The sequence below is a fragment of the Pongo abelii genome, chromosome 14 (genome assembly GCF_028885655.2).
Source record: "Pongo abelii isolate AG06213 chromosome 14, NHGRI_mPonAbe1-v2.0_pri, whole genome shotgun sequence".
NCBI classification, from domain to species: Eukaryota; Metazoa; Chordata; class Mammalia; order Primates; family Hominidae; genus Pongo; species Pongo abelii.
The window spans coordinates 101,332,426-101,356,892 of NC_071999.2; the positions used below are offsets into that span (position 1 = coordinate 101,332,426).

Below are 24,467 nucleotides of genomic sequence, written 5' to 3' on the forward strand. Positions count from 1 at the left end.
AGGAAGGACCTGCTGTATTCTGCCTCTTAATGTTTATATGTGTACTCAGCTTCTTGCTCCACGAGTCAGCTCCTGGATGTAAGAGCTATGCACCAACCACTGTTCCTGATGCCTGGTGTTATCTCTAACCTTCATGACAACCTGCCAAGTAAGTAGTGACCACACTTCACAGATGAGGAGACTGAGACGAAGTCAGAGCACGTAACTGGTCTGAGGACTCTCAGTTAATAAAGGAAGGCTGGAGTTTGAACCAAGCTCATCTCAGTTCACAGCCTGTTGCCCTTTCATATCATGCTTCCCCAAGTGCTTGCTAGAAGATACTTAAAGGCAATACTGAAACAACTCAGAACTCGAAGTCTCTCTATCCATATATAGCACTATCAGTCCATTTAGTCACCCTAGTTAGATTTACCTCATTGTATCCCTTTCGTACTCAGCTTAAAAAAAAAAAAAAAAAAAAAAGACAGGGTCTTGCTATGTTGCCTAGGCTGGTCTCATACTCCTGGCCTCAAGCAACTCTCCCACCTCAGCTACCCAAAGTACTGGGATTACAGGTTTGAGCCACCATGCCGGGCCCTCAGCATGTATTTCCTATTATGTCACTAAGGAGTGATATGGTTCTCCCAACTGAGAGATTAACAACAACAAAAAGGCATAACAACAGTTACTTTATGATTGTCAAGGCAATCTAAAAAGAAAACGTCCAAGTTGGGAGGAATGTGGCAAATATGAGAAGAAATTATAAGATAGTGGGTACTCCAAAGGGGTTTGTATATTCAAGCGAGCTATATAAACTCCAATTTATCAATTCCATGCCTTTGGATATGCACTGCTTAAAAGTGCTCAAGGATTAAAAGAAACTATGCAAAGGGTGACATCATATTAATACATTGCATCTATTAGGGTAACAATATTTTTATTATTGACTTATTTGCTGTACTATGTGTAGAACCCTATATAAATATCAATTCAAATAGTGGAAGTTATATACTCAGATACGTTCTTTCAAGCATGTCACATTTCATGTGATTTTACCCAAAATTGGTGGCTCTTATAATTAAGAAGGCCTGTTATGTGCCTAGTAATCAGATGCTTATGTGCCTAGTAATCAGATGCTTTAAGTTCATGATCAAATCTTATCCTCACAATAGCCTATGAGGTGAATAGTTTATTATCTCTATTTTACAGATGACAAAACTGAGGCTTTCTAAGGTTCAGACGATTAGCTAAAATCGCACACCTACTAAAGAGAACTGAGACTCAATCCCAGAGCTGTCTGACCCCAAGGCCTCAGATTTTAACCACTACTCACTAATGTATCTAACATTAGTATGTTGTTTCCTGAGGTATGTCCTGTCATTTGCTATGATATCACTTTGAATAAGTAATTAGCCTAAAGCAATACTGCTAAATGTGAATTATTACTTCCTATCTTATTATTTTATCTCAAAGATATTTTTAGCTCAATGAACTTATAGATTTACTTCAACTGTATCTAGTACAATATATCTAGTTGTTATCAATATATCAGAGAAATCTTGTTAGTTCCTATTTTTTCCTCTAGCACTTTTTTTTTGCATGGGAGGGTGGCCAGGAGGGGAATGAGGAACTATATAAGGCAAAATCTTTTATTTATCTTATTAACTGATTTAGAGAAAAGGGCAATAACTACTATTTACCAAAAACCTGGCATGTTTGCATTTTACAGACATTGCCTGCAGTCTTTACAATCCTGCTGTATCTCCCCCATTTAATAAGAAATGAAACAGAGGCCAAACACCCAGAGACACTCAGGACCGTTTCTGTCTAGCAGGTTTTGATTACACATGCAATCTCTGTACCTACAAGCCAAAATAATTCCAGGATTGCTATTCTCTATGGCCATCTTACACCCACCATTGACACGTGGATTTGAAAAGGAGTCAGCAAATGATCTCATAACTCATTAAGAGGATCCCTGGTTTCTTGCCAGTCCCCTGCTAAACAGTCATAAATGGCATTTGAGAATGGTAGCAAAACTTCTTGGAAACCATCTCATCCCATGTCCTTATTTCTCAGCAGAGATATCAAGAGCCCAAGGCAGGTAATGTGACATGTCCAAAGTGGACACCGAGCTGGTTGTGTGCAGTGGCTCATGCAAATAATCCCAGCATTTTGGGAAGCCAAAGCAGGTGGATCACTTGAGGTCAGGAGTTCAAGACCAGCTGGTCAACATAGCAAAACCCCATCTCTACTAAAAGTACAAAAAAATTAGCCAGGCATGGTGGCGCGCACCCATGATCCCAGTTACTCAGGAGGCTGAGGCAGGAGAATCACTGGAGCCTGGGAGGCAGAGGTTGCAATGAGCCAAGATTACACGATTAGACTCCAGCCTGGGTGACAAATCGAGACTCCATCTCAAAAAAAACCCAAAGTGACAGCGAGCAAATGACAAAGCTGGGCCAGACTCCTGCTCTGTTCGACTTCTCCACCAGAGGCCCACCGTCCTACCGAGGATGGAACCATGCACAGGGGGCTAGCAGTCCATGCTTACACACATCCAGGAAGGAACCAAGAAGTCGCCATGCAGCCCAGCCCTGAGGGGACCCCATTGCCACTGGAGTCTGCCTGCCACGCAGAAGCCCGCAGGTGCCTGGGACACTGTCCGAGTTACTGGGCCAGTCCTCAAAGGTGGCTATGGAAGAGGCTGAATGGCAGCCACTGTCCTAATCCCCACTTTCCCCCAGAGACTTTCTGACATGGGAAGGAGCAAAGCAGAGCTTGGTGACCTGGGACCTGGAGTCTCATGTGGGTATCAGAAGCTGAACAGGTAAAAAGGGAAGGCTTGAAAAACATTTTGTCCCACATTCTACCTTTGTATCAATCACCTAATTGTTAAAATAGTTCTACCTTATAAACACCCCCAACTGAGAGGTGTGCCTGGCAGAGGGGAAAATGGAATCTGGAGCTAGGCGGGTATGGCTTTGAACTTGAACTGCAAATGTTCAGGTGAGTCATTTCATCTCTCCAACTCTCCACTTCACCAACCAGAAGCAACATTCAACTCTTGAAACCACAGTCTTGAACAAATCATTCTTAAATTCTAGAGTTTACTAGTAGGTTATCTTTAAACTGACAGATTAATATGTAAAGAGCAACAAAGCCTTCCCAAAAAAGCCTTATGTTGGTCCCAAGGACCTCACTTCTAACCTGTCATAGAGAAATGATGGAAGAAAAGAGCTGAAAGACAAGGCCCAGGTTGCCAAGTGCCACCCTTCCATTGAAAAATGGCACACCATCTTTCCTATCTCCGGGGCCCGGTCCATCAGCAGTTTCTTGGTTATCAACTGTAACTACCAGTGGGGGAAAACTTGCAAAATTTGCCATCTGTTTCTCAACTCCCTAAAACATGATACACTCCACTCACCGCAACACACTGAAATCACCTTGTATATTCTCCTACTTTGACCTTATATTTCTGCAAAATTTCTCTAAAATGGATCTTCAGGGAAGCAGGGGACAGTGGGGGTAAAGCAGAGAAGGACAAGCTGAAGTATAGTAATTATTTTAGGGAAATATTAGCAACTCTGTACCAACTTTGAATAAAATGAAAATTTTACTTTAAAAAAGTGAGGCTAGCAATATCAGAAAAATAAACAAAATGAGGATAGCAATAGCAAAGGCACTGGGAAATCATGGCAAAAGATTAAGACTTCATACACCTTTGTGTGCGCATATGTGTGAGAGAGAGAAAAAAATTAACACCTGGTGGAATCTGAATAACTAGGAGCTTGCCTTAGCGCATCTTTTCCCATATAATGTATACTATTCAATAAAAATCTAGCTCATTACTGCTAACTTAATGTCATTTCTGAAAATGCATCATCTCTCATTAACAATAGCCCAGGAGGAAGAAACAGCCCATTAAACAAGCAATGATTTCTCTGTCCAAATCGCCAGCAAATACTACTCGCCTGATCGATAGAATCTATGATATTCCAGCCATTGTTCAGCAAAATTACTCATTCCTTGTAAACCTGGCTGGAAGCCTTCGGCATCACACCTGTGACAGTCTGCGGCGGCCTTTTCCAGACAGCATAAAAGAACAGTAGGATGTCCAGGCCACACTGCACAGAGCCCGGGGGGAGCCCTTTAATGCCATTATTCACTGATTTTTATGGCCCAAAGAAGGTAACATAGTATTTATCAGTATTTACCATTTTTTCTATTTTCTAGAACTTATAGCCCTCTATTAAGCATGCTCAGTTTTCATCAACTATCCACCAATTTTATGAAAACCTCAGTGTACAATCAAACACTTCTTCTTTTCTGAAAACAATCACTCTCTTGGTAAAATGATACACAATGAAAAATAAATTTTAAAACAGTTTGTTTCCTTTAAATAATAAATTGCACTGTAAATTGATCCACGTAACCAAAAACCACCCATACCCCAAAATCTACTGAAACAAATTTTCTTTTTTAAAGAGAGTGGAGAAGGAAACCTATGGTCTGAGAGGGACTCAAGCAGGAAACATCAGCCAAGTGCACGGTGCAGAGACATCTTCCGGAGTCTGACGCAAACCAATGGGTAATGAGATACTAAAGCACTGTAATCTCTGCCTAGCCAGTTGATGATAGCAAGAAATTTTGGTGATTTTTTTTCTTGAGTGAGATGTAATTTTTTTTCAAAAGTGTTCTTATCTTCTACAGATAAGTAATAAGGTATTACAGATAAAATACAATTACAGATAAAATACAATTGAGGCCAAGGGTGTGCATCAGAAGAACCTGGGGTGGGGGTGGAGCTAGCAGAGGGCTGGGGTAGAGATGGAGTAGAATTGGCTACAAGTTGATCACACTTGAACTTGAGCAATGGGTACATGCAGGTTCAAGACATCCTTCTCTCCACTTCTGCAAATTTTTATAATTGTCCATTTTGAAAAAAAGAAACGTTAAAAGTAAATAAAACTTCATAAAACCAACCAAACTCCCGAAATTCACCCTGTAAATATCATTTTCACATCAGACTTAAAAGGACAGAGCGTGTGTGTGTTTATTCACTGGGAGGACCGCCTTAAAGTATTAAATAACATTCAAAGGTCTTTAAAAATTAAAAAAAAAGTTAATAAACCTTGTTGCTCAAGTGAACACTAGTATTACTGGACATTCGAGTACACGAAATCCAAAAGTCATCACTCACCTTTTTCAGAGCACAAGCCTTTATGACTTTTTCATATCGTTCCTTTTCGTATTTCTTTCCAAATAAAATATTACTCCTCAGAGTTCCCGAGAACACCCAGGGCTGCTGAGACACATAGGCAATTCTTCCATGCACGCTGACCAGCCCGTGGCTTGGGGCCAATTCCCCGAGCACGGCACTTAACAGTGATGACTGAAACAGATTGTAAAAAACACATGTTCAGTCAACACTCAAGACAAGAATAAGCCACTGCAATGCAGCCTTGCCCAGCCCTGGGAGCTTAAAAAACACCATTCATTCATTTAAAAGAGCACAGGAAGTTGTGATTAAAAATTGGAAATAACATATTGGTCCATATAAACTAGTAGTTTACAAGGAATATTAACAAAATACAGTGTAATAATCTACTCTGCCCTAATGAGAGTCCCTAAATGAGTTTCATGCCCCTAAATGAAATGGTACATGGAACAAAGATCAACTAAGAATGTTTACAGCAACAGAGCAGCCAAGCCTGACATATACTTCATATATCCAATATTGAATGCATTGTTCCTGCATGCAGGTATCTTTTCTGACAAAGAACTAGTTCTAGAAAAGCTGTATGTAAATAACATATCCTGGCCAGGTGCAGTGGCTCACGCCTGTAATCCCAGCACTTTGGGAGGCCGAGGCGGGTGGATCACTTGAGGCCAGGAGTTCGAGACCAGCCTGGCCAACATGGTGAAACCCCATCTCTACTAAAACTACAAACATTAGCCGGGCATGGTGGCACGCCTGTAATCCCAGCTACTTGGGAGGCTGAGGCATGAGAATCACTTGAACCTGGGGAAGTGGAGGTTGCAGTGAGTCTAGATCGTGCCACTGCACTCCAGCCTGGGTGACAGAGAGAGACCATGTCTCAAAAACTAAATATACATATATACATGAATAAATGAATGAATAAATAAAAATAAATATATCCTGTGCACTAGGAAGGACTTTTATTTTTAAATACCCAAGAATCATGTCTCTGGAGAGCAAACTTCAATTGTGAAACCACTCTATTTGTTATATACCTACATCTAGATTTATTGCATTGCTTTAGAATGCCTGAGACTAAGTCTGTATGCATGTTTCCTCTGCATCTTCTACAATGCACAGACATGCCGTGTCTGTGCCCCCCACTATCAGAGCACTTACGACACTGAACTGAAATCACCTGTTTGTATATCTGTCTCACCCCAGATACCAGAAACTTCTGGAGGGCAGTGGCGTCTGGGTCTTGATTACAGGTGTATCTTTTACTCCTAACACAGGACTATACACCTGGCTACAGGTTTATTAAATGTGTGTTCACGTGACTTGGAGAAGTCATATCAAAACATGTTTAAAGCTTTTCAGACAAGCCTTCACAACCTCCAGATGTCTTGTAGCATCTAGGGTCCACTCTGACAAAAAGAAGTTCCCACTTTCTTAGTCAATCCATCCTGCATAGTGGTCACATAAATAATTTCCTTCATGGAGATGTCCAACTTCTAGGAGTTCCCAATTGCTCAACTTGAAGAACCAAGGGAAACATGATATGCATTGTCCACATTTATTTGGTCATGTGACCCTTCTTGCAAAACGAATGTTCCACGCACTGAGAAATGCCGTGCCAAGCATACCCAGTTCAAAATTGTGTTACACGTAGCCTTGGGCTCAAACCCAAGAAGTTAATATGAGAAGTGGGGTTGCAACAAGCTGCCAAAAGCCATTCTAACTCACCTTCCCTGCTCCCACGGGGCCGACCACAGCTAACAATTCGCCAGGTCTGACAGTAAAGGAAAGGCCTTGTAGAGTTGGGGTCTCTGATGCCTACAAATTAAAGTTTATAAAATGTGCCCATCTCAATAAAGTCACAGAAATCACTTCAAAAAGAGAAGAAAACAATACAACAGTCATTGATACATGAACATAACCCAAATCTTTCTCCTTCCTATTTTAAGATATCGTATCCTAGAGTCCTTTTCATACAATCATATTTTTTTGGTGGGGCTTTAAACAGTTTGGAGTCTTCAGCACTTAAGGAAGGCCCATTCCCTTTTATCAGATTTTCATGTGAATACAGCTCCAGACTTCCACAAAATTTAGATAGTAAAAATGACAAGACAACCTTCTTGAAATGAAAACTCATGCTAACTTACCAAAACAATATTTTTTTTTTTTTACTTTAAGTTCTGGGATACATGTGCAGAACATGCAGGTTTGTTACATAGGTATACATGTGCCATGGTGGTTTGTTGCACCTGTCAACCTGTCATCTAGGTTTTAAGCCCTGCATGCATTAGGTATTTGTCCTAATGCTCTCCCTCCCCTTGCCCCACCACCCACCGACAGGCCCAAACGTGTAATGTTCCCCTCCCAGTGTCCATGTGTGCTCATTTAAAACAATATTCTTAATATAATATTCAGTATGGGAGCTTTTCAACCATTTGTAAATTTTCATTCCGTCCCTTGGTTGTAATATTCTATTTCATTAACCTCCACAAGGTGGCAGCATGAGTACATGGCATGCCCAGTCCTTAGCTAATGGATGACTTGAAATCTCCACTAATCGCTCCATTTTCACTTGACAAAGCATGAACCTCAGTTATGCCCAGCCAGCCAGAAGGCACTTTATACTATAAAGTCACTCTTGGCAAATGAAATTCTACAAATGGTGGTCAACCCTGTAACCAAGAGCTCTAATTTAACAACAACCAAAAACTGAAGAATAATGAAATTAAGTGCATGTTCATGGGTCAAAGTGAAAGTCTCAGTGTTACACCTGCAGCTTGTGTTACTCATCCTGGGTAAATAGGGACAACATAGCAGTTCTACTATGAACATGGAGGTACCCAACACAGCATTCAATCCAGCACAAAGGGAGGAAGGGATGAAGTACTCATTATGGTATCAGAAATAACGTTCCTAAACAATCTATAAATTCTATGATAAAAGATTCAGGAGTATACGCATGTTTTTACATATACTAAATGTTAAGAAAATTATCAATCACCGCTAATGTTTAAAAAAAAAAAAAAGTTGTTTTAGGCAGGGCATGGACTGGTTCATGCCTGTAATCCCAGCATTTTGGGAGACAGAGGTGGGAGGATCACTTGAACCTAGGAGTTCAAGACAAGCTAGGGCAACATAGTGAGAAACCATCTCTTAAAGAAAAAAAAATTAGCCAGGCATGGTGTGTGCCACAGTCCCAGCTACTCAGGAGGATGAGGCAGGAGGATCCCTTGAGCACAGGACGTTGAGGTTGCAGTGAGCCAAGATTGCACCACTGCACTCTAACCTGGGTAACACAGTAAGACCCTGTCTCAAAAAAAATGTTATTTTACAGTTTATTTATTATTTAGGAGACCAAACCAAATTCATTACGTTTACAAAGAGCTTCTAAATATTTTCAATTGAGAGGATTAAGTGTGTATCAGGGAGAAGGGATAGATTACCAGAGCATGATAAACCAAAATGAGGAGGTTTCCTCTTCTCATACAAGGACAATCAATACTTTGAATTATCTATCTTTTAAAAAATCAAAAGTCAGTTGGTACAAATAAAGAGAGGAATGGTTTTAAATTCAGAGTATAGAACCTCAACTGTAAAAACTGCCAACTCTAAGAACTTTTGTCCAAACCCAGACATCAACACTAGTAGACAAAAATTGATACTGTTAAGTAAAGTAAAAACAGCTACAATTTGGGACGAATCCTAAAGGGGTTTAAGTAGCACATTTATAATCTTCTGAATTTCCCATGGATATATTGGAGAGACCATGCATGTCTGGTGGGTGGGCATTTGGCAAATTTATTCAAGTCCCAAATCTTTTCGGAAGTGGCTATTCTTCTGCACAACACACTTTGGTAAATGCTCATCCATATCATAGAAAAATGATCAAGAGTGAATCAAAGGCAATGCAGCCTCCTCAACTCTAGAAAAGGATTCTTCAAAATGAATCTGGCGTCCCTGAAGGGTGGAACACCCCTGGGATGATGGAAGAGGGAAGCACGCATGGAGTCAACCAACCCAAAACCTAAAGACGCTGAGCTGGCCCAGCCCACAAAAAGGTACTCATCAACCCCTCTCCACATCTCAAGCGGGCACGTGCAATTAGTAAAATGCCCAAAAGACAGAAAGCACGGCAGGGGAACAAGAGATCAAGATACCTTCAAAATGAAAAATTTACCTGGAAACGACTTAACGGTCACATATCCAAATAATCACAAATATTTCTATAAATGGTCAAATGCTAAAATATGTGTGTATGTAAACTGACTCCTTATGTGTCCCATACCACATTACAGGATGGCCACAGACCAAAACAATCATGATCCCTTTTAAGCACAAAGAAACTAGCCCCAGATTTCATAGGAATTATATAACAACCATCCAGAATAGGTTTCTCTACTCCTTCCTACATGCCTAACAACTATTTCTTTTTTTAAAAAGTGAATACATTATTACCTAAACACTTGGAAAAATAGCGTTAAACAAAATGTGACATATTTACACGATTTTAAATGCAAACTTGTCACAAATTCACAAAGTCTTGCTTGACTTAGCCTTACCATATAGGGTGTTCCTCCTCTAAAATGTAAACTGTCTACTCCGTATTCCTGATTAAGTAACATTTGTCTCTTAAGACAACTGAAACCTGCTTATTTCTGTGATTACAAAAGGATGAAAAAACACAACTGGTCAACCTGTCCGTTTCCCCTCCTTTGCAGTGTGTCTCTTTCCTAACAACTATTTCTGATTTTACTTCTTTTTACTCAGTTTTGGCTGCAAAAGAGTGAGCCACATGCAAAACCCAGCTTCCCATCACGGCCCTGGTTCTTAGAGCAGGTTTCTGCCCCACCGGGAGGCCTGGGACCCAGCACTGGTGCACTGCAGCCAGAAGGGGGCAGCACTCGACAGCTCAGAAGGCTAGGCCCGTTCCCTCTGGGACCTCCAGGCTCCAAGACACTAAGGCAGGCAGACTGAGCCCCCACTCTGGGCCCAACCCTATGCTGGGCCCTGGGGCCAGAGCAGTGAAGAAAGCAGAAGCAAATCCCTTCCCCATGGAGAGTCACAGGCTCTCACGGGGCCACAGACTTTACAGCTTCAGCCCAAGCCCCTTTGTTTTATAAATGAGACCTAGGCTGGTGAGAAGACCTTCCCTCCAATACCCGCTGGTCTATCCAGCAGGACTGCTGCTGGGGTCTCTTTCTCCTAAATCCCAGCCCAGCACACCCTTCTTTCCTCTGCAGCTTCTCTCCAAAAGCCCCAGTGTCTGTGCCGCTCCTCCCACCCCAGCACTCTCTCAGCCGCAGGACCTCCCTAATAATAATCACCCCAACACAAGGCCAGAAAACAGGATGGAGTGTTCTGTTTACAATGCAGCTGTCAATGTTATCTAGGAACCGAAAAACAACAAAACAGCCCATTTTACAATATTGCAGGCTTTGGTACAAAAGAAATTTGCAAATGGGACCTACACAGTGTGTGGTGGCTACCTCAGTGCCTTCCTCTAGCTCAACAGCATTCACCTAGAGTGCTTTTTTCTAGTGGGATGTTCATAGAGCTTTCTGTCAATGCTTGAAGTGTATTAGAGCTGGGCACGGTGGCTCACGCCTGTAATCCCAGCACTTTGGGAGGTCAAGGCGGGCGGATCACTTGAGGCCAGAAATTCAAGACCAGGCTGGCCAACATGGGAGAAACCCTGTCTCTACCAAAAATACAAAAATTAGCCAGGCATGGTGGGGCGTGCCTGTAATCCTAGCTACTCAGGAGGTTGAGGCAAGAGAATCACTTGACCCTGGGAGACAGAGGTTGCAGTGAGCCAAAATCACAGCACTGCACTCCAGCCTAGGCAAAAGAGCAAGACTCTGTCTCCAAAATGAATAAATAAATAAATAAAGTGTATGAGGGTGGGAATGCCAGCAGGTAAGGAGAAACTGTCACCTTGTGTGAGTTTCCATGTGCACAAGATGCAATGATGTTCTACATATTTGGGAACACAATACTGTTTTGTTGGTAGAGATGGCAGAAATTACATCAGAATTAGGCAAACATGAAACAGGGAGTGCAATACTTAGAGCCAAGGGCATGTAGAGAAAGGAAAAGTCTGGAGTCTAGAGAGTTTTGACATTTGTCCCACAGGAGAGGGTGGAGGCAGTGGGGCTGGGCGGGAGTGCTGCTCAACCGCCTATTGGCTCTTGGCTCCAGCAAACTACACTACAACTCAAGGTCAGCCACAAAGAGCACCTGGAGAGGGGAGGAGCTGGTCACCACCAGCACTGCCCACCTGTTTTAAGCAGCCTGAGTGGTTCCAGTGCCCTCAGAAGAGACCCTTGCCCTCTGGTCCCAAATGTTGCTGGCAGCCAGGCCACTGGGCTCTGCTCCTGGCAGACATCATCTCCAGCCCCAGGGTGCAGCTTCCTGCCATGGCTGATCTCGGGGGTGGCCTCCTCCACCCGTGCTTTCCCTTTGTGCTCTTTCTTTCATCACCTATGAAACGAATTCCCTGCAGAAAACTCCCTCTCCCATGCTGTGTGCTCTGTTTTCCAGACTAACACAGACTGAGAGGAGTGGATTTGCAGAGGACCCCGGACTCAGGTGAGCGTAACCGCAGAACCAGCCCAATCTGGTTCAACTTTGTGCAATAACATAGTAAACTGTTTTTCAGTTGCCATGGATCCCAGGTTGCAAGTTATGTAATCTGAGCATTCCCAGATGAACCAAGCAGGGAACCATGGGCAGAACCCAAGTGCTAGGACCAAGGAAGGAGGAACGAGTTCAGAGGCAGACGCCTCATGGCATGATCCAGGATCCGATCAGATCCAGCCCTGGCATCACGCAAGACCCAATCGGACCATGCCTCATTACTCTCTGCCTATAAAACCTGCCCCATCCCCCAGCTAGGGAAGACAAATTTGAGCATTGCCTCCTGTCTCCTTGCCATTCAACTCACAATACAGCCTTTCTCTTCATGAAAAGCTGGTGCCATAGTAGTGGCGTCTGTGAGCACTGGGCAGGGAGCCCACTGCTTCCTTGGAAGCATGAGGAGGGCACTGGAGTTGTGGATAACAGGAGATGCACCGAGCCTCAGTACTTCTTGTGAGTGGCCCCTGCTGTTGTTCCCATTTGCCTAAATGTTATGAGTAAACCAAGTGTTGAAAAATCCTTGTGGCCTTGCCTGAACTACCTTGTCCGCTTACCACAAGGTGAAACCCTTCAGTCAGGAACCCATGGAGTTTGCTACACCGGCCTGCAGCCTCCCCTCTGCCTTGGGCTGCCACCAAAGCAGCTGGCAACAACCAGATGCTTGGAATAGGGGAGCCCCACCCCAGCCCCATGGCAAAAATCCAAGTCATGGGCTTTCTCAATATGTAATAAGATAACCTGAAAACACTAAGCTGAAAATGTGCACTGATACCCCAAATTCTCCCTAATAATCTACAATGTACTCAGCAGTTAACCCATTCCATGCTGCACGCCTAGTCTGTCCAATCCTATAAAATCCAAAGTTGCCAATGTCCAAACTTAGTGACATTTAGTTTAGAATGAGGTAACACTTTCCTTCATTTTTTGAAAATGAGGTAAAATACAACTTGTCAAATACCTAAGTCTGATTTCATACCTACTTTCTATTAATTGCAAAACTTACTCCTAATTTTGAGAATCTTTGTAACATACTTTCAGTAAATAAGCAAGCCATATTTTATACCATGTGTAACACCTCAAAATTCTCTATTAAATCAATGTCACTCATTATCTATTAGCAGTCATGATCTTGCATTAAGGATATGTTACCTTATCCCAAAAAGCAGTAAAATCCTGCACATGCACCATCTTTTTAGCATCTGATGGCAGCTGACGGTTGCGCTGTGATATCTCATCAAGTAGCAAAAAGGTCTAAAGAAAATGGGAAAAACACAGATTGTTTAAATTACAGAAACAAAAGCACAAACAAAAGTCACTGCTTCTATGGAATTTGTAACATAAAACTCTATACAGCCTACAGATCATTTTACCAACCCTATTTAAAGTATCGGTTCATATCAGCATATGATATTTATTTAATAAATAAACATATAAAGAGTTCATGGCCATGAACTATCTTTGTAATCTTAGGAACTATCTGTGTAATTTTTTTCAACAAGTATACTTGTTCCTAAATAAACCGAAAATACTGCTCTGAGGTTGAGTGCATTTATAGCCTGCATATCTCTACTGTTGTACTTTTGTGTTACTAATGGTGAACACGGGAGTTGGTTGGAAATGATCTGATGAATATTTCACGAATCCTCATCGTGTGCCAAGCCCCGTGCTAGATGCTGGCAACATGAAAGTCAAGGACATTCCCAGACTTCAGGAAGCGAGTGAGCCCAGAAGGGCAGGCAGGAAACACAGGGCAGAGCCTCTGCAGGCAGCCCTGGCTCTGGCCAGTCGCTTAGATTCAACTGGCCTTTCTCCTCCCTCGTACATGTCAAATTCACATACAACTTATTCACTATCACTTAAGTCAGTGTTCTTTACCAAAATAAGAAAAAAGGCTTCTATCTCTTAAAACATATTTTATAAGCTTCTTTTCACAATCACCTATTATTAGTATTATTATTTTGAGACAGAGTCTCACTCTGTCACCCAGGCTGGAGAGCAGTGGCGTGATCTCAGTTCACTGCAGCCTCCGCCTCTCGGGTTCATGTGATTCTCCAGCCTCAGCCTCCCGAGTAGCTGGGATTACAGGCGTCTGCCACCATGCCTGGCTAATTTTTGTATTTATACTAGAGACAGGGCTTCACCATGTTAGCCAGGCTGGTCTCAAACTCCTGGCCTCAAGCAATCTACCCACCTCGGCCTCCCAAAATGCTGGGATTACAGGCATGAGCCACCGTGCTCCACCTACACTTACCTTTTTTCCTTAGTCAGTGTCCCCTCCTAGACAGCAGGAACGGCCCAATCTCTCGCTTATTGCTATTTTCCACACTAGTTAGCAACTACACAATGCAATTTAACAGAATAAAACAAAGTCCTGCTAACCATAACAAACCTAACATAATGATATATGAGAAAACTCCCTTTTGCTCCTCAAATGGTAGGTATAATTCAATGAGAGAAGCTACAGTGGCTTAGAAACACAATAAACAACCTAGATCATCCCCACCCCATCCAAAATTTTGTAGATGTGGTAAAAACTGTCAGCTCTCCTCAAAATCTGCTCTCATTTTCTGTGGTTAAGAAAACTCCCAAATTTTAGCCAATGCACAGCAGCCTTGAACAAGGACCACTCTCTCCAGCCCCCAATGCAGTTAGATGTAGCCGTGTGACTTAAGTTCAGCCCAATAGAAAGTGACAACGTCCAGGAAACTTCCTATACAATGTCCAGGCCTTGGAAGCTGCCTGGACAACTTCCCCTCCAAAATCCAGATGGTGAAACTTAATGGCCAACGTGATGGTATTAAGAGGTATTTAGGCCATGAGGGCGCCTCCCTCATAAATGGCATTAAGGACCCTGTTAAGGAGGCTTCGGGCAGTAGGCAGCCCTCTAAGCCCTTCCACCTTCTGCCCTTTAAGGACACAGCATTCCTCCCATCTGGAATATGAAGCATCAAGGCACCATCTACAAGCGGAGAGCGGATCACTAGAAAACTGAACCTGCCGGTGCCTTGATCCTGGACTTCCCAGCCTCCAGAGCTGTGAGAATTTCTGTTTTTCATAAATTACCCAATGTGTAATTTATGTGTACCCATCACAAACAGACTAAGACACCCCCCAAAAAGATAAAGTCATAACTTCAGTACCTCAAAGGTGACTTTATTTGGAAATAGGAATGTTACAGATGTAATTAGTGAAGATGAAGTCATACTGGAAAAGGGAGGGCCCTAAATCTAACATGATCAGTATCTTTCTAAGAAAAGAAGAGAGAGACAGAGACACACGGGCAAAAAACAGTCAAGTGATTAGGACACAGACGAGAGGGGTGCGGCTGCAATCCAAGGACTGCCAGCAACCACTGGAAGCTCAAAGCAGCAAAGAAGGATTCTCCCCTTCAGGCTTCAGGAGCCTGGCATTGCTGACACCTTGATTTCAGACCTCCAGCCTCCAGAATTGTGAGAGGCTCAATTTCCATTGTTTTCAGCCACTGTGTTTGTGGTACTTTGTTCCAGCAGCCCTCGCAAACTCACACAGAAACTTATGAGGATTTTGCATGAGAAAAATAAACCACCTTGTGTAAATGGCTGTTACACGGGTGTTCTGTAAAGCACTGGCAAATCTGAAACAACTGAAATGAGCATGGAACATGTCTGAGACAGAGAAAACAACACTTAAATAAGTCATCTACTACTCTAAAAATTGTCAACATCCTTTGAGTCCTTAAAATTTTTGTCTGTCACTTCACAGGGCTACACATTTGACTGCAATGTTACACTTCAAAAGAACAAAAACTGAAAATGAAAACCTTCTTCCATGAAGGAAAAGAAAAATACTTTCCTTTCTTCTATATAGGGAAAGAAAATATCAGTATTTCTCTCAAAAAGACCCAGCAAGCAGAAGATGCTGTCTGTTCATCGGCTCCCTCACTATCCACCCGCCAGCCTTACTGAGAGCCTACTTAGGAGTGGGCACTGCTAGTTCTCCCTGCACAAGCCCATGTCTGGCACTGTGGAGAGGGCACAGACAGAGACTGGCCTGAAGATTCTGCTGCAGGCTTAACCACAGCATCTCTGCTTCCTCCTCCCATACCACCTATTCCATGGTCAACCAGATAAAAATCTGGGCCTAATTTGCCACAATTCACTATTCCTCAAGAAATGACCCAATTGGGCCAGGTGTGGTAGCTCACACCTGTAATCAATCACAGCACTTTGGGAGGCCAAGGTGGGCAGATCATTTGAGGACAGGAGTTCAAGACCAGCCTGGCCAACATGGGGAAACCCCATCTCTACTAAAAATACAAAAATTAGCCAGGCTTGATGGCACACGCCTGTAGTCCTAGTTACGTAGGAGGCTGAGGTATGAGAATCGCTTGAACCCGGGAGGCGGAAGTTGCAGTGAGCTGAGATTGTACCACTGCACTCCAGCCTGGGCAATAGAGCAAGACCCTGAAGAAAAAAAAAAAAAAGAGGGAGGGGAGAGAGAGAGAGAGAGAGAGAAAGAAAGAGGAAGGAAGGAAGGAAGGAAGGAAGGAAGGAAGGAAGGAAGGAAGGAAAGAAAGAAAGAAAGAAGGGGAGAGAGAGAGGAAGGAAGGAGGGAAGGAAGGAAGGAAGGAAAGAAGGAAGGAAAGAAGGAAGGAAGGAAGGAAGGAAGGAAAGAAAGAAAGAAAGAAAGAGAGAAAAGAAAAGAACAGAACAGAACGAACCAGACCCAATTTCACAAGTTTACTGACCAGTAATCATGTGTGATACTGATTTCACTGGTCCCTTCTCCAGCATCCCCCATCACAACCAAACCGTTTCCAAACACCACTCCCTAAGGATCTTCTGAAAACACCTCTGATGATGAACACCATGCTTCAAACTCTTCCATGACCCAGCAGCACTGACATTCACCCTCCCAAAGTAGCCTTTGCCTTGATTCCCTGATTATTAATCCCACCCTGTCTTTGAGGGCCCACCTCAAAAACTAATCCTGCTGGGAACCAGCTCAGGGTGGCTGCAGCTGGGACCAAAACTGAGTTATGTACAGGGCAGAGATGTGTCCCCCATCCTGCACTTACAAACACACTCACCTGCATGAACACTGCACTGCACACAGGGTCAGCTCTTCACAGATACATGCTACAGTCATAAACAGACTGTATGATTGGCTTAAATTATTCAAACAATCAGCTATGTCAGTTAGCACAGCAACAAGCAAAAGGTTATACATCTTCTTAATCTTGTCCAGACAGAATAAAATTGTGATTTTAGCTGAAGTGTATGACCAAGACATCAATTCAATATTCTGTATGTGCATGTGAGAACACAAGTTCCCCACCTTCAAAATAAAAAACTATAAACACAGTAAATCTATTGAGCACTGGTCAATAAACAATAGATCTGAGTGGAGACAGACATGATAATAGTTTAGTGGTTAAATCAGACTCCACTCAACACATGAACGGCTTGTAAAGATGCTGGAGGGGCTGGCTGGACTTTCTCTAGTCACTCAGGAGGATGAAAAAGCTGAAATGACATTGCCAATACAGCAATGAGGTGCATCCCCAGAAAGTTCACTTGGGGAAGTATCAGACGGCAGAACTGAAGTCAAAGAGATTGACTTCAGAGTGGACAGTTGGCAAAAACTGAAGCAGCTTTGTGAACAATAAAACCTCAGAGACATGTTTTACTGGATGTGGAAGTCATTGAAGACTTTCAGTGCTTTGCTGTTAAGATAAGATCTCTTAAAATTCTATTGGACTTGCTTCATGCCAAGACCATCAATCCTTTCCTTAATAAAAGAAAAACAGACGGAACTTCTTAGACCTAAAAACTTCACAATAAAACCTTCATTTTCTGTACATGGAAAAAAGGAAACTGAACAGTATGACTAAGAAAGACAATAGATTAAAGACTTAAATGTAAAACCTCAAACCATAAAAACCCTAGAAGAAAGCCTAGGCAATACCATTCAGGACATAGGCATGGGCAAAAACATCACGACTAAAACACCAAAAACAATGACAACAAAAGCCAAAATTGACAAATGGGATCTAATTAAACTAAAGAGCTTCTCCACAGCAAAAGAAACTATCATCAGAGTAAACAGGCAACCTACAGAATGGAAGAAAATTATTGCAATCTACCCATCTGACAAAGGGCTAATATCCAGAATCTACAAGGAACTTAAACAAATTTACAAGAAAAAAAAATAACCCCATCAAAAAGTGAGTGAAGGATATGATCAGACACTTCTCAAAAGAAGACATGTATGCGGCCAACAAATACATGAATAAAAGTTCATTATCACCGGTCATTAGAGAAATGCAAATCAAAACCACAATGAGATACCATCTCACGCCAGTTGGAATGGTGATCATTAAAAAGTCAGGAAACAACAGATGCTGGAGAGGATGTGGACAAATAGGAACACTTTTACACTGCTGGTGGGAGTGTAAATTAGTTCAACCATTGTGGAAGACAGAGTGTGGTGATTCCTCAAGGAACTAGAACCAGAAATACCATTTGACCCAGCAATCCCATTACTGGGTATATACCCAAAGGATTATAAATCATTCTACTATAAAGACCCATGCACATGTATGTTTACTACAGCACTATTTACAACAGCAAAGACTTGGAACCAACCCAAATGCCCATCAATGATAGACTGGATAAGGAAAATGTGGCATATACACACTGTGGAATACTATGCAGCCATAAAAAAGGATGAGTTCATGTCCTTTACAGGGACATGGATGAAGCTGGAAACCATCATTCTCAGCAAACTAACACAGGAACAGAAAACCAAACACTGCATGTTCTCACTCATAAGTGGGAGTTGAACAATGAGAACACATGGACACAGGGAGGGGAACATCACACACCAGGGCCTGTCAGCGGGTGAGGGGCAAGGGGAAGGAGAGCATTAGGACAAACACCCAATGCATGTGGGGCTTAAAACCTAGATGATGGGTGCAGCAAACCACCATGGCACATGTATACCTATGTAACAAACCTGCATGTTCTGCACATGTGTCCCAGAAAAAGTATAATAAAAAATTTAAAATAAAAATATAAAAATATTTTTTAAAAATTTAACAACACAATGTTTTCTAAACTGTATTTGTCTGCCAAGCTCTGGTCTATCTATGGCCAAGACTCACTTAGTTCTGATCAGTATATCGGGCCGACTTATTCCTTCTCTCCTGATGCCATTTTTCACCTTCTCATTGTTCATTAACACATCCACATAGGGGCAAGGAAGAAAGTGAACATTGGATCAATTCATTACACTCATCATTTACAACCTCCATTTTTAAAGAAATAGGAAAGGAGGCAGAACCAGGCAGACCCCATCAGTGGGTCTTGTAGCAAACATCTGCACAGTTCTAAAGCATCCCATTCTTCAAAGCCAAATTCATCCCCAAATCTGGTCTTCTAGTATTCCGAAAGTAGCCCTGATCCCTCCCCTCTGACTAATCCCTCCTCTTGCCCCACACCCAAATCAGGACATGCTCTCAACGGCTTTCAAATCTATCCAAGGCTGTCTACTTGGCCTGGGTCCAAATCACATCATCATCTTCCGGGACTGCTTGCTGCATCAGCCTCCTGACGTATCTCCCTGCTTCTACTCTGGGCCCCCAATGCATTCCCCAGGCTGCAGCCAGGGTGAATTGAAAATATGTGGATTTTCTTGAACATTAAGAGCTTTCTCACATAATTACCCCCAGAGAAATGCAGGGCATCAGCCTCCTGGCTGCCCCAAGCCATCTCCCTTCCCGAACCCTTCCCCATCTCTCTGCACTACCACGCACTGCAATGCTGCAGGCTATTTCTTGAGCCTTCGCAGGAAGCACTACACCTCCACAATGGCATCGGCATCTCTACCAAAGCACCTCATGGCATCTCAGACGTTGCCTTCCAAAGACAATGACACATGAGCACTGATTTTAATTACGTGGTTATTTATTAACCACCACTTGATGATTCCCAGGAGGGAGTTCCCAGCAGGAAGTTCCCCCAGGAGGAAGTTCCCAGCAGGAAGGACTTCTGTGCATTGGCTTACCATTGTACCTAAGCATTTATCACAGTGCCAGCTTAAGCTAGGTGCTCAATTACATTGTAGAGTCAATGACTAAGTGAATGAATAAATTCCAGACTTAACCCCCAAAAGCCTAGCATAGACCAAAACAGGTGTCTGTGTACTTCCTCTCAACTGATTTTAGTCTTAAGTTATCCTGACGTCGTTTATATTTGCCACGCATATTTTGACCTCATGCGCTTTTTTATCACACAACTAGGGCAAGGTTTCCCAAAGACAGCATATTTTCAGGGACACAAGGACACTTTCTAAAGATATCGATTGGGCTGAGCGCAATGGCTCACGCTGTAATCCCAACACTTCGGGAGGCCGACGCGGGTGGATCACGAGGTCAAGAGACTGAGACTATCCTGGCCAACATGGTGAAACCCCATCTCTACTAAAAATACAAAAGTTAGCCGGGCGTGGTGGTGCATGCCTGTAGTCCCAGCTACTCCAAAGGCTGAGGCCGAAGAATCACTTGAACCTGGGAGGCAGAGGTTGCAGTGAGCTGAGATCATGCCACTGCACTCCAGCTTGGTGACAGAGCGAGACGCCATCTCAAAACAAAACAAAACAAAAGATATTGGGTCCCAGCCAATGCCTGGTGAAGCAGAATCTCCAAGGTGTAATAATTTAGTTTTAACCAGTGCATCAGGTAATTCTGATGAACTAGGGGACAAAATTTTAAATGGGTTACAGGAACCATCCAGGTTGAAAAAACACAAAGTTCTAAAGGACAAAAAAACAAATAAACAAAACAAAACCTCCAACAATGACTTCAACACCACCATGAAGGAGTTCACCATACGAACACCAACGCTTTCTTACCAGTCATGCCTGGCCATTTGTCTCTCCTTTACTGAAAATCACTACTGCTGAACTCTAGGCCCATCCTCCCACCAGAAACTATGTACATGAGGGGAAATTAAGGTTTCCTGCCCAAGTCAAAGATGCATCCTTTATCTGGACACAGAGCACCTTGCCAAAGTTAGCCACCAGAAAATGTAAAATTCCCAGCTGATCATTTTATTTTACTACATGCATACATCTATCTACATGAACAGGAATTTCAAGCCCTAGACACAGGTGAGTTGCATTTTAGTGGGAAAAAAATAAAAAATCTTAAGGATTTCTTCCCTAGCTGCATATTGGACCACAATTCCCTGAAAATCGTCTGCAGGATCCCTTTCATGCCACACTCTCTGATGTGTGACATAATTCAGCAGAGAACGACAGTCATCACTTCCCACTAAAATAATGCTCAGTTGTTAGGCGTTTTCCAAATCTCATAGATGTAACGAAGCTGGAGGTTGACTTCACTTACACCATTTTCTGAGCACCTGCAATCTATGCATAATATAAAGATGAACGAGGCATTGTGTCTGCCTTTTGTAAGTTTAGAGTTTAGGAAGGAAAAGAAATCTATAAACAAATGGCTTCAATAATAAGGGGAAAATGAGGACAAAGTCACGTATGGAGAGCCCAAAAGAAGAGATGAGGATTAAAGAGTGTGTGATGGGCCAGGTGCGGTGGCTTATACCTGTAATCCCAGCACTTTAGGATGCCAAGGTGGGTGGATCACTTGAGGTCAGGAATTCGAGACCTGCCTGGCCAACGTGGTGAAACCTTGCCTCTACTAAAAATACAAAAATTAGCTGGACATGGTGGCTGACGCCTGTAATCCCAACTACTCAGGAGGCTGAGGCAGGAGAATTGCTTGAACCCGGAAAGTAGAGGTTGCGGTGAGCTGAGATCATGCCACTGCACTCCAGCCTAGCCAACAGAGTGAGACTCGTCTCAAAAGAAAAAAAAGACTGTGTGATGGTGAATTTTATGTGTCAGCTTGGCTAGGCCACAGTCCCAAGATATGTGGTCAAACATGTCTGGATATCAATGGGAAAGTGTTTTTCAGTTGAGATTAGCATTTAAATCTGTAGACTTTAAAGTCCTACATAATGTCAGTGGGCCTCATCCAATCGGCTGAAGACATTTAAGAGAAAAAAGACCTACAAAGAAAAGGGAATTCTGCCTCAAGACTGTCCTCCTCAGACTCAAGCTGCATCATCAGCTCTTCCCAGGGTCTCTAGCCTGCCAGCTGCCCTGCAGATTGTCGACTTACCTCACCTCCAAGTTGCGTGAGACAATTTTATCAATCAATCTACCAATCTCTCTCTGCATGTACATACATGTGGGCCCTACCAGTTCTGCTTCTCTGGAGAACTCTGACTAATACAGATGGTTTTCTAAACAAGTGAGACAAAACAGGAAATGACCTCCAGACACTAAGTCCAATCTCCTTATTTAAAGATAATAAAACCGAGGCCCAGAGAGTTGGTGAAGACCCAAGGTCTGCGTCCCACCCCACCATACCACCTGTTGGGGCTGCTCTTTGCCCAGTTCTTTTCTATGGCTGCCGCACAGAAGTGAGATCTGCATTCAGGTTATGCTGTGCATGTGGGGGTAACAATGTGCACTTTTTTTTTTTTTTGAGATGGAGTCTCACTCTGTCACCCAGGCTGGAGTGCAGTGGTGTGATCTCGGCTCACTGCAACCTCCACCTCCCGGGTTCAAGCAATTCTCGTGCCTTGGCCTCCAGAGTAGCTGGGATTACAGGTGCATGCCACCATGCCCAGCTGATTCTGTTGTTGTTGTGGTATTTTTAGTAGAGGTGGGGTTTCACCATGCTGGCCAGGCTGGTCTAGAACTCCTGACCTCAAGTGATCTGCCCACCTCGGCCTCCAAAAGTGCTGGGATTACAGATGTGAGCCATCGTGCCTGGCCGCACTTCTGAGACAGATTGGCAGCCTGGGCTAAAGCCCCGGATCAGCCTTTTATTAACTGTTAAAATGTGGAGGTGCTATTCACCCTCCTCAGACTTCAGTTTCTTTATCTGTAATGTGGGAATGATAGGGGAGTTACACAAGTAAAAGGAGTGAATATTCATAAGGCACTTGGGCCCCTCCTTGTTACCTAGTTAGTACTCACCAGCTATTACCTGTTCATATAAAGCCCCATGGTCTTAATCTTAATCTTCATTTATCTCATAATGGCCAGGAAGACAGACTAATTTTATTAACCAAGTAAGACTGTTTCTATTTCTCCGCATGGCCCAAGGAAAGTCCATTTGTTTCACAGCCTGGAAGCCAGTCAAGAGGCTCTTTTTTTTTTTTTTGGAGACAGAGCCTCACTCTGCCACCCAGACTACAGTGCAGTGGCGTAATCTTGGCTCACCGCAACCTCCACTTTTTGGGTTCAAGCAAGCCTGAACCTCCTGAGGAGCTGGGATTACAGGCGTGTACCACCATGCCTGACTAATTTTTATATTTTTAGTAGAGACGGGATTTCACCATGTTGGCCAAGCTGGTCTCTAACTCCTGACCTCAAGTGATCTGCTCACCTCGGCCTCCCAAAGTGCCACGATTATAGGTGTAAGCCACTGCGCCCCGCCAGGAGGGTCTATATTTAATGTCAGACACGGCCCCTCTCTTACAAGAGCAGGACCACCAAGTCCAATAGGGTTTGAGATGCACAGAGGGACCTGCATAACGAGGCAGAGACTCCGATCCAGTCCACTCTGAAAAACATCCGGCTCCTCGGACTTGAGGACCCTCACACCCCCCTTGAACAAGGCCCAGTGTTCTGGGAATATTCAACTCAAGTCTGCTTCCTCGCTTGGGCTTCCTCTGGCTTCTAGTGCAGGCTGGGCCACCTTGGGTCTGTATTGGGCCTCAGACTTTTGCTATGGTTGCTGCTTCTGTCCATCCAGCATTTGGTGCCCATTATGTGTCCATCAATGCTGAGCTGCACCATACTGGCCTTGCTCAGCAGCAACAAAAGTACCACCAGGCTCCTGAGACCTGGCCAGAGGGCTTAGTAGCATTTGCTTAAATCAAGGACAGAAGGGAGGACACCCCAGCCACACAGAGCAAAAGACCCCAAAGTGGGAACAGAGATGAGTCATGTGCTGGGAAACACACAATGTGGCCAGGTAAGCCCTACACCTAGGGTTCAAAAATAGGACTCCACAAGAAACAGAGAACCTTTCAAGGTTTTTGGAATAAGACTAGATGAGTAAAAGAATACTGAAGGAAATATCCCACACCAGAGGATACTAAGGCAGCAACATAGGTGATATAGTTTGGCTCTGTGTCCTCACCCGAATCTCGGCTCGAACTGTAATCCCCATAATCCTCACGTGTCAAGGGTGGGACCAGGTGGAGGTAATCGGATCATGGGGGTGGTTTCCCCTGTGCTGTTCTAGTGATAGTGAGTTCTCATGAGATCTGATGGTTTTATAAGCATCTGGCATTTCTCCTGCTCGCACTTCTCCTTCCTGCCGCCCTGTGAAGAAAGCACCTGCTTCCCCTTCCGCCATGACTGTAAGTTTCCTGAGGTCTCCCCAACTATGCTGAACTGTGAGTCAATTAAACCTCTTTCCTTTATAAATTGCCCAGTCTCAGGATGTTCTTTATAGCAATATAAAAACAAACTATTACAACAGGCAACGTAACAATGGTTAAGAAATCATGGTTCTGAACAGATTCCTAGTTCTAAGATAGGCAAACTC

The 24,467-nt window shown here is 43.3% G+C and overlaps 1 protein-coding gene across 6 annotated transcripts in view; it reads right to left on the reverse strand.

The window, feature by feature from the left end:
• Positions 1 to 24,467, reverse strand: part of ABCC4 (ATP binding cassette subfamily C member 4 (PEL blood group)) — a 287,310-nt gene that overhangs the window by 164,094 nt on the left and 98,749 nt on the right. For all 6 annotated transcript variants that reach the window (XM_054529547.2, XM_024230992.3, XM_063715003.1 and 3 more), the window contains 3 exons: positions 12,986 to 13,087; positions 6,929 to 7,018; positions 5,183 to 5,374 (listed from right to left, as the gene is read on the reverse strand). In XM_054529547.2, coding sequence (XP_054385522.1) covers positions 5,183 to 5,374; positions 6,929 to 7,018; positions 12,986 to 13,087 — 384 coding nt within the window. The remainder of the gene's footprint in view (positions 1 to 5,182; positions 5,375 to 6,928; positions 7,019 to 12,985; positions 13,088 to 24,467) is intronic.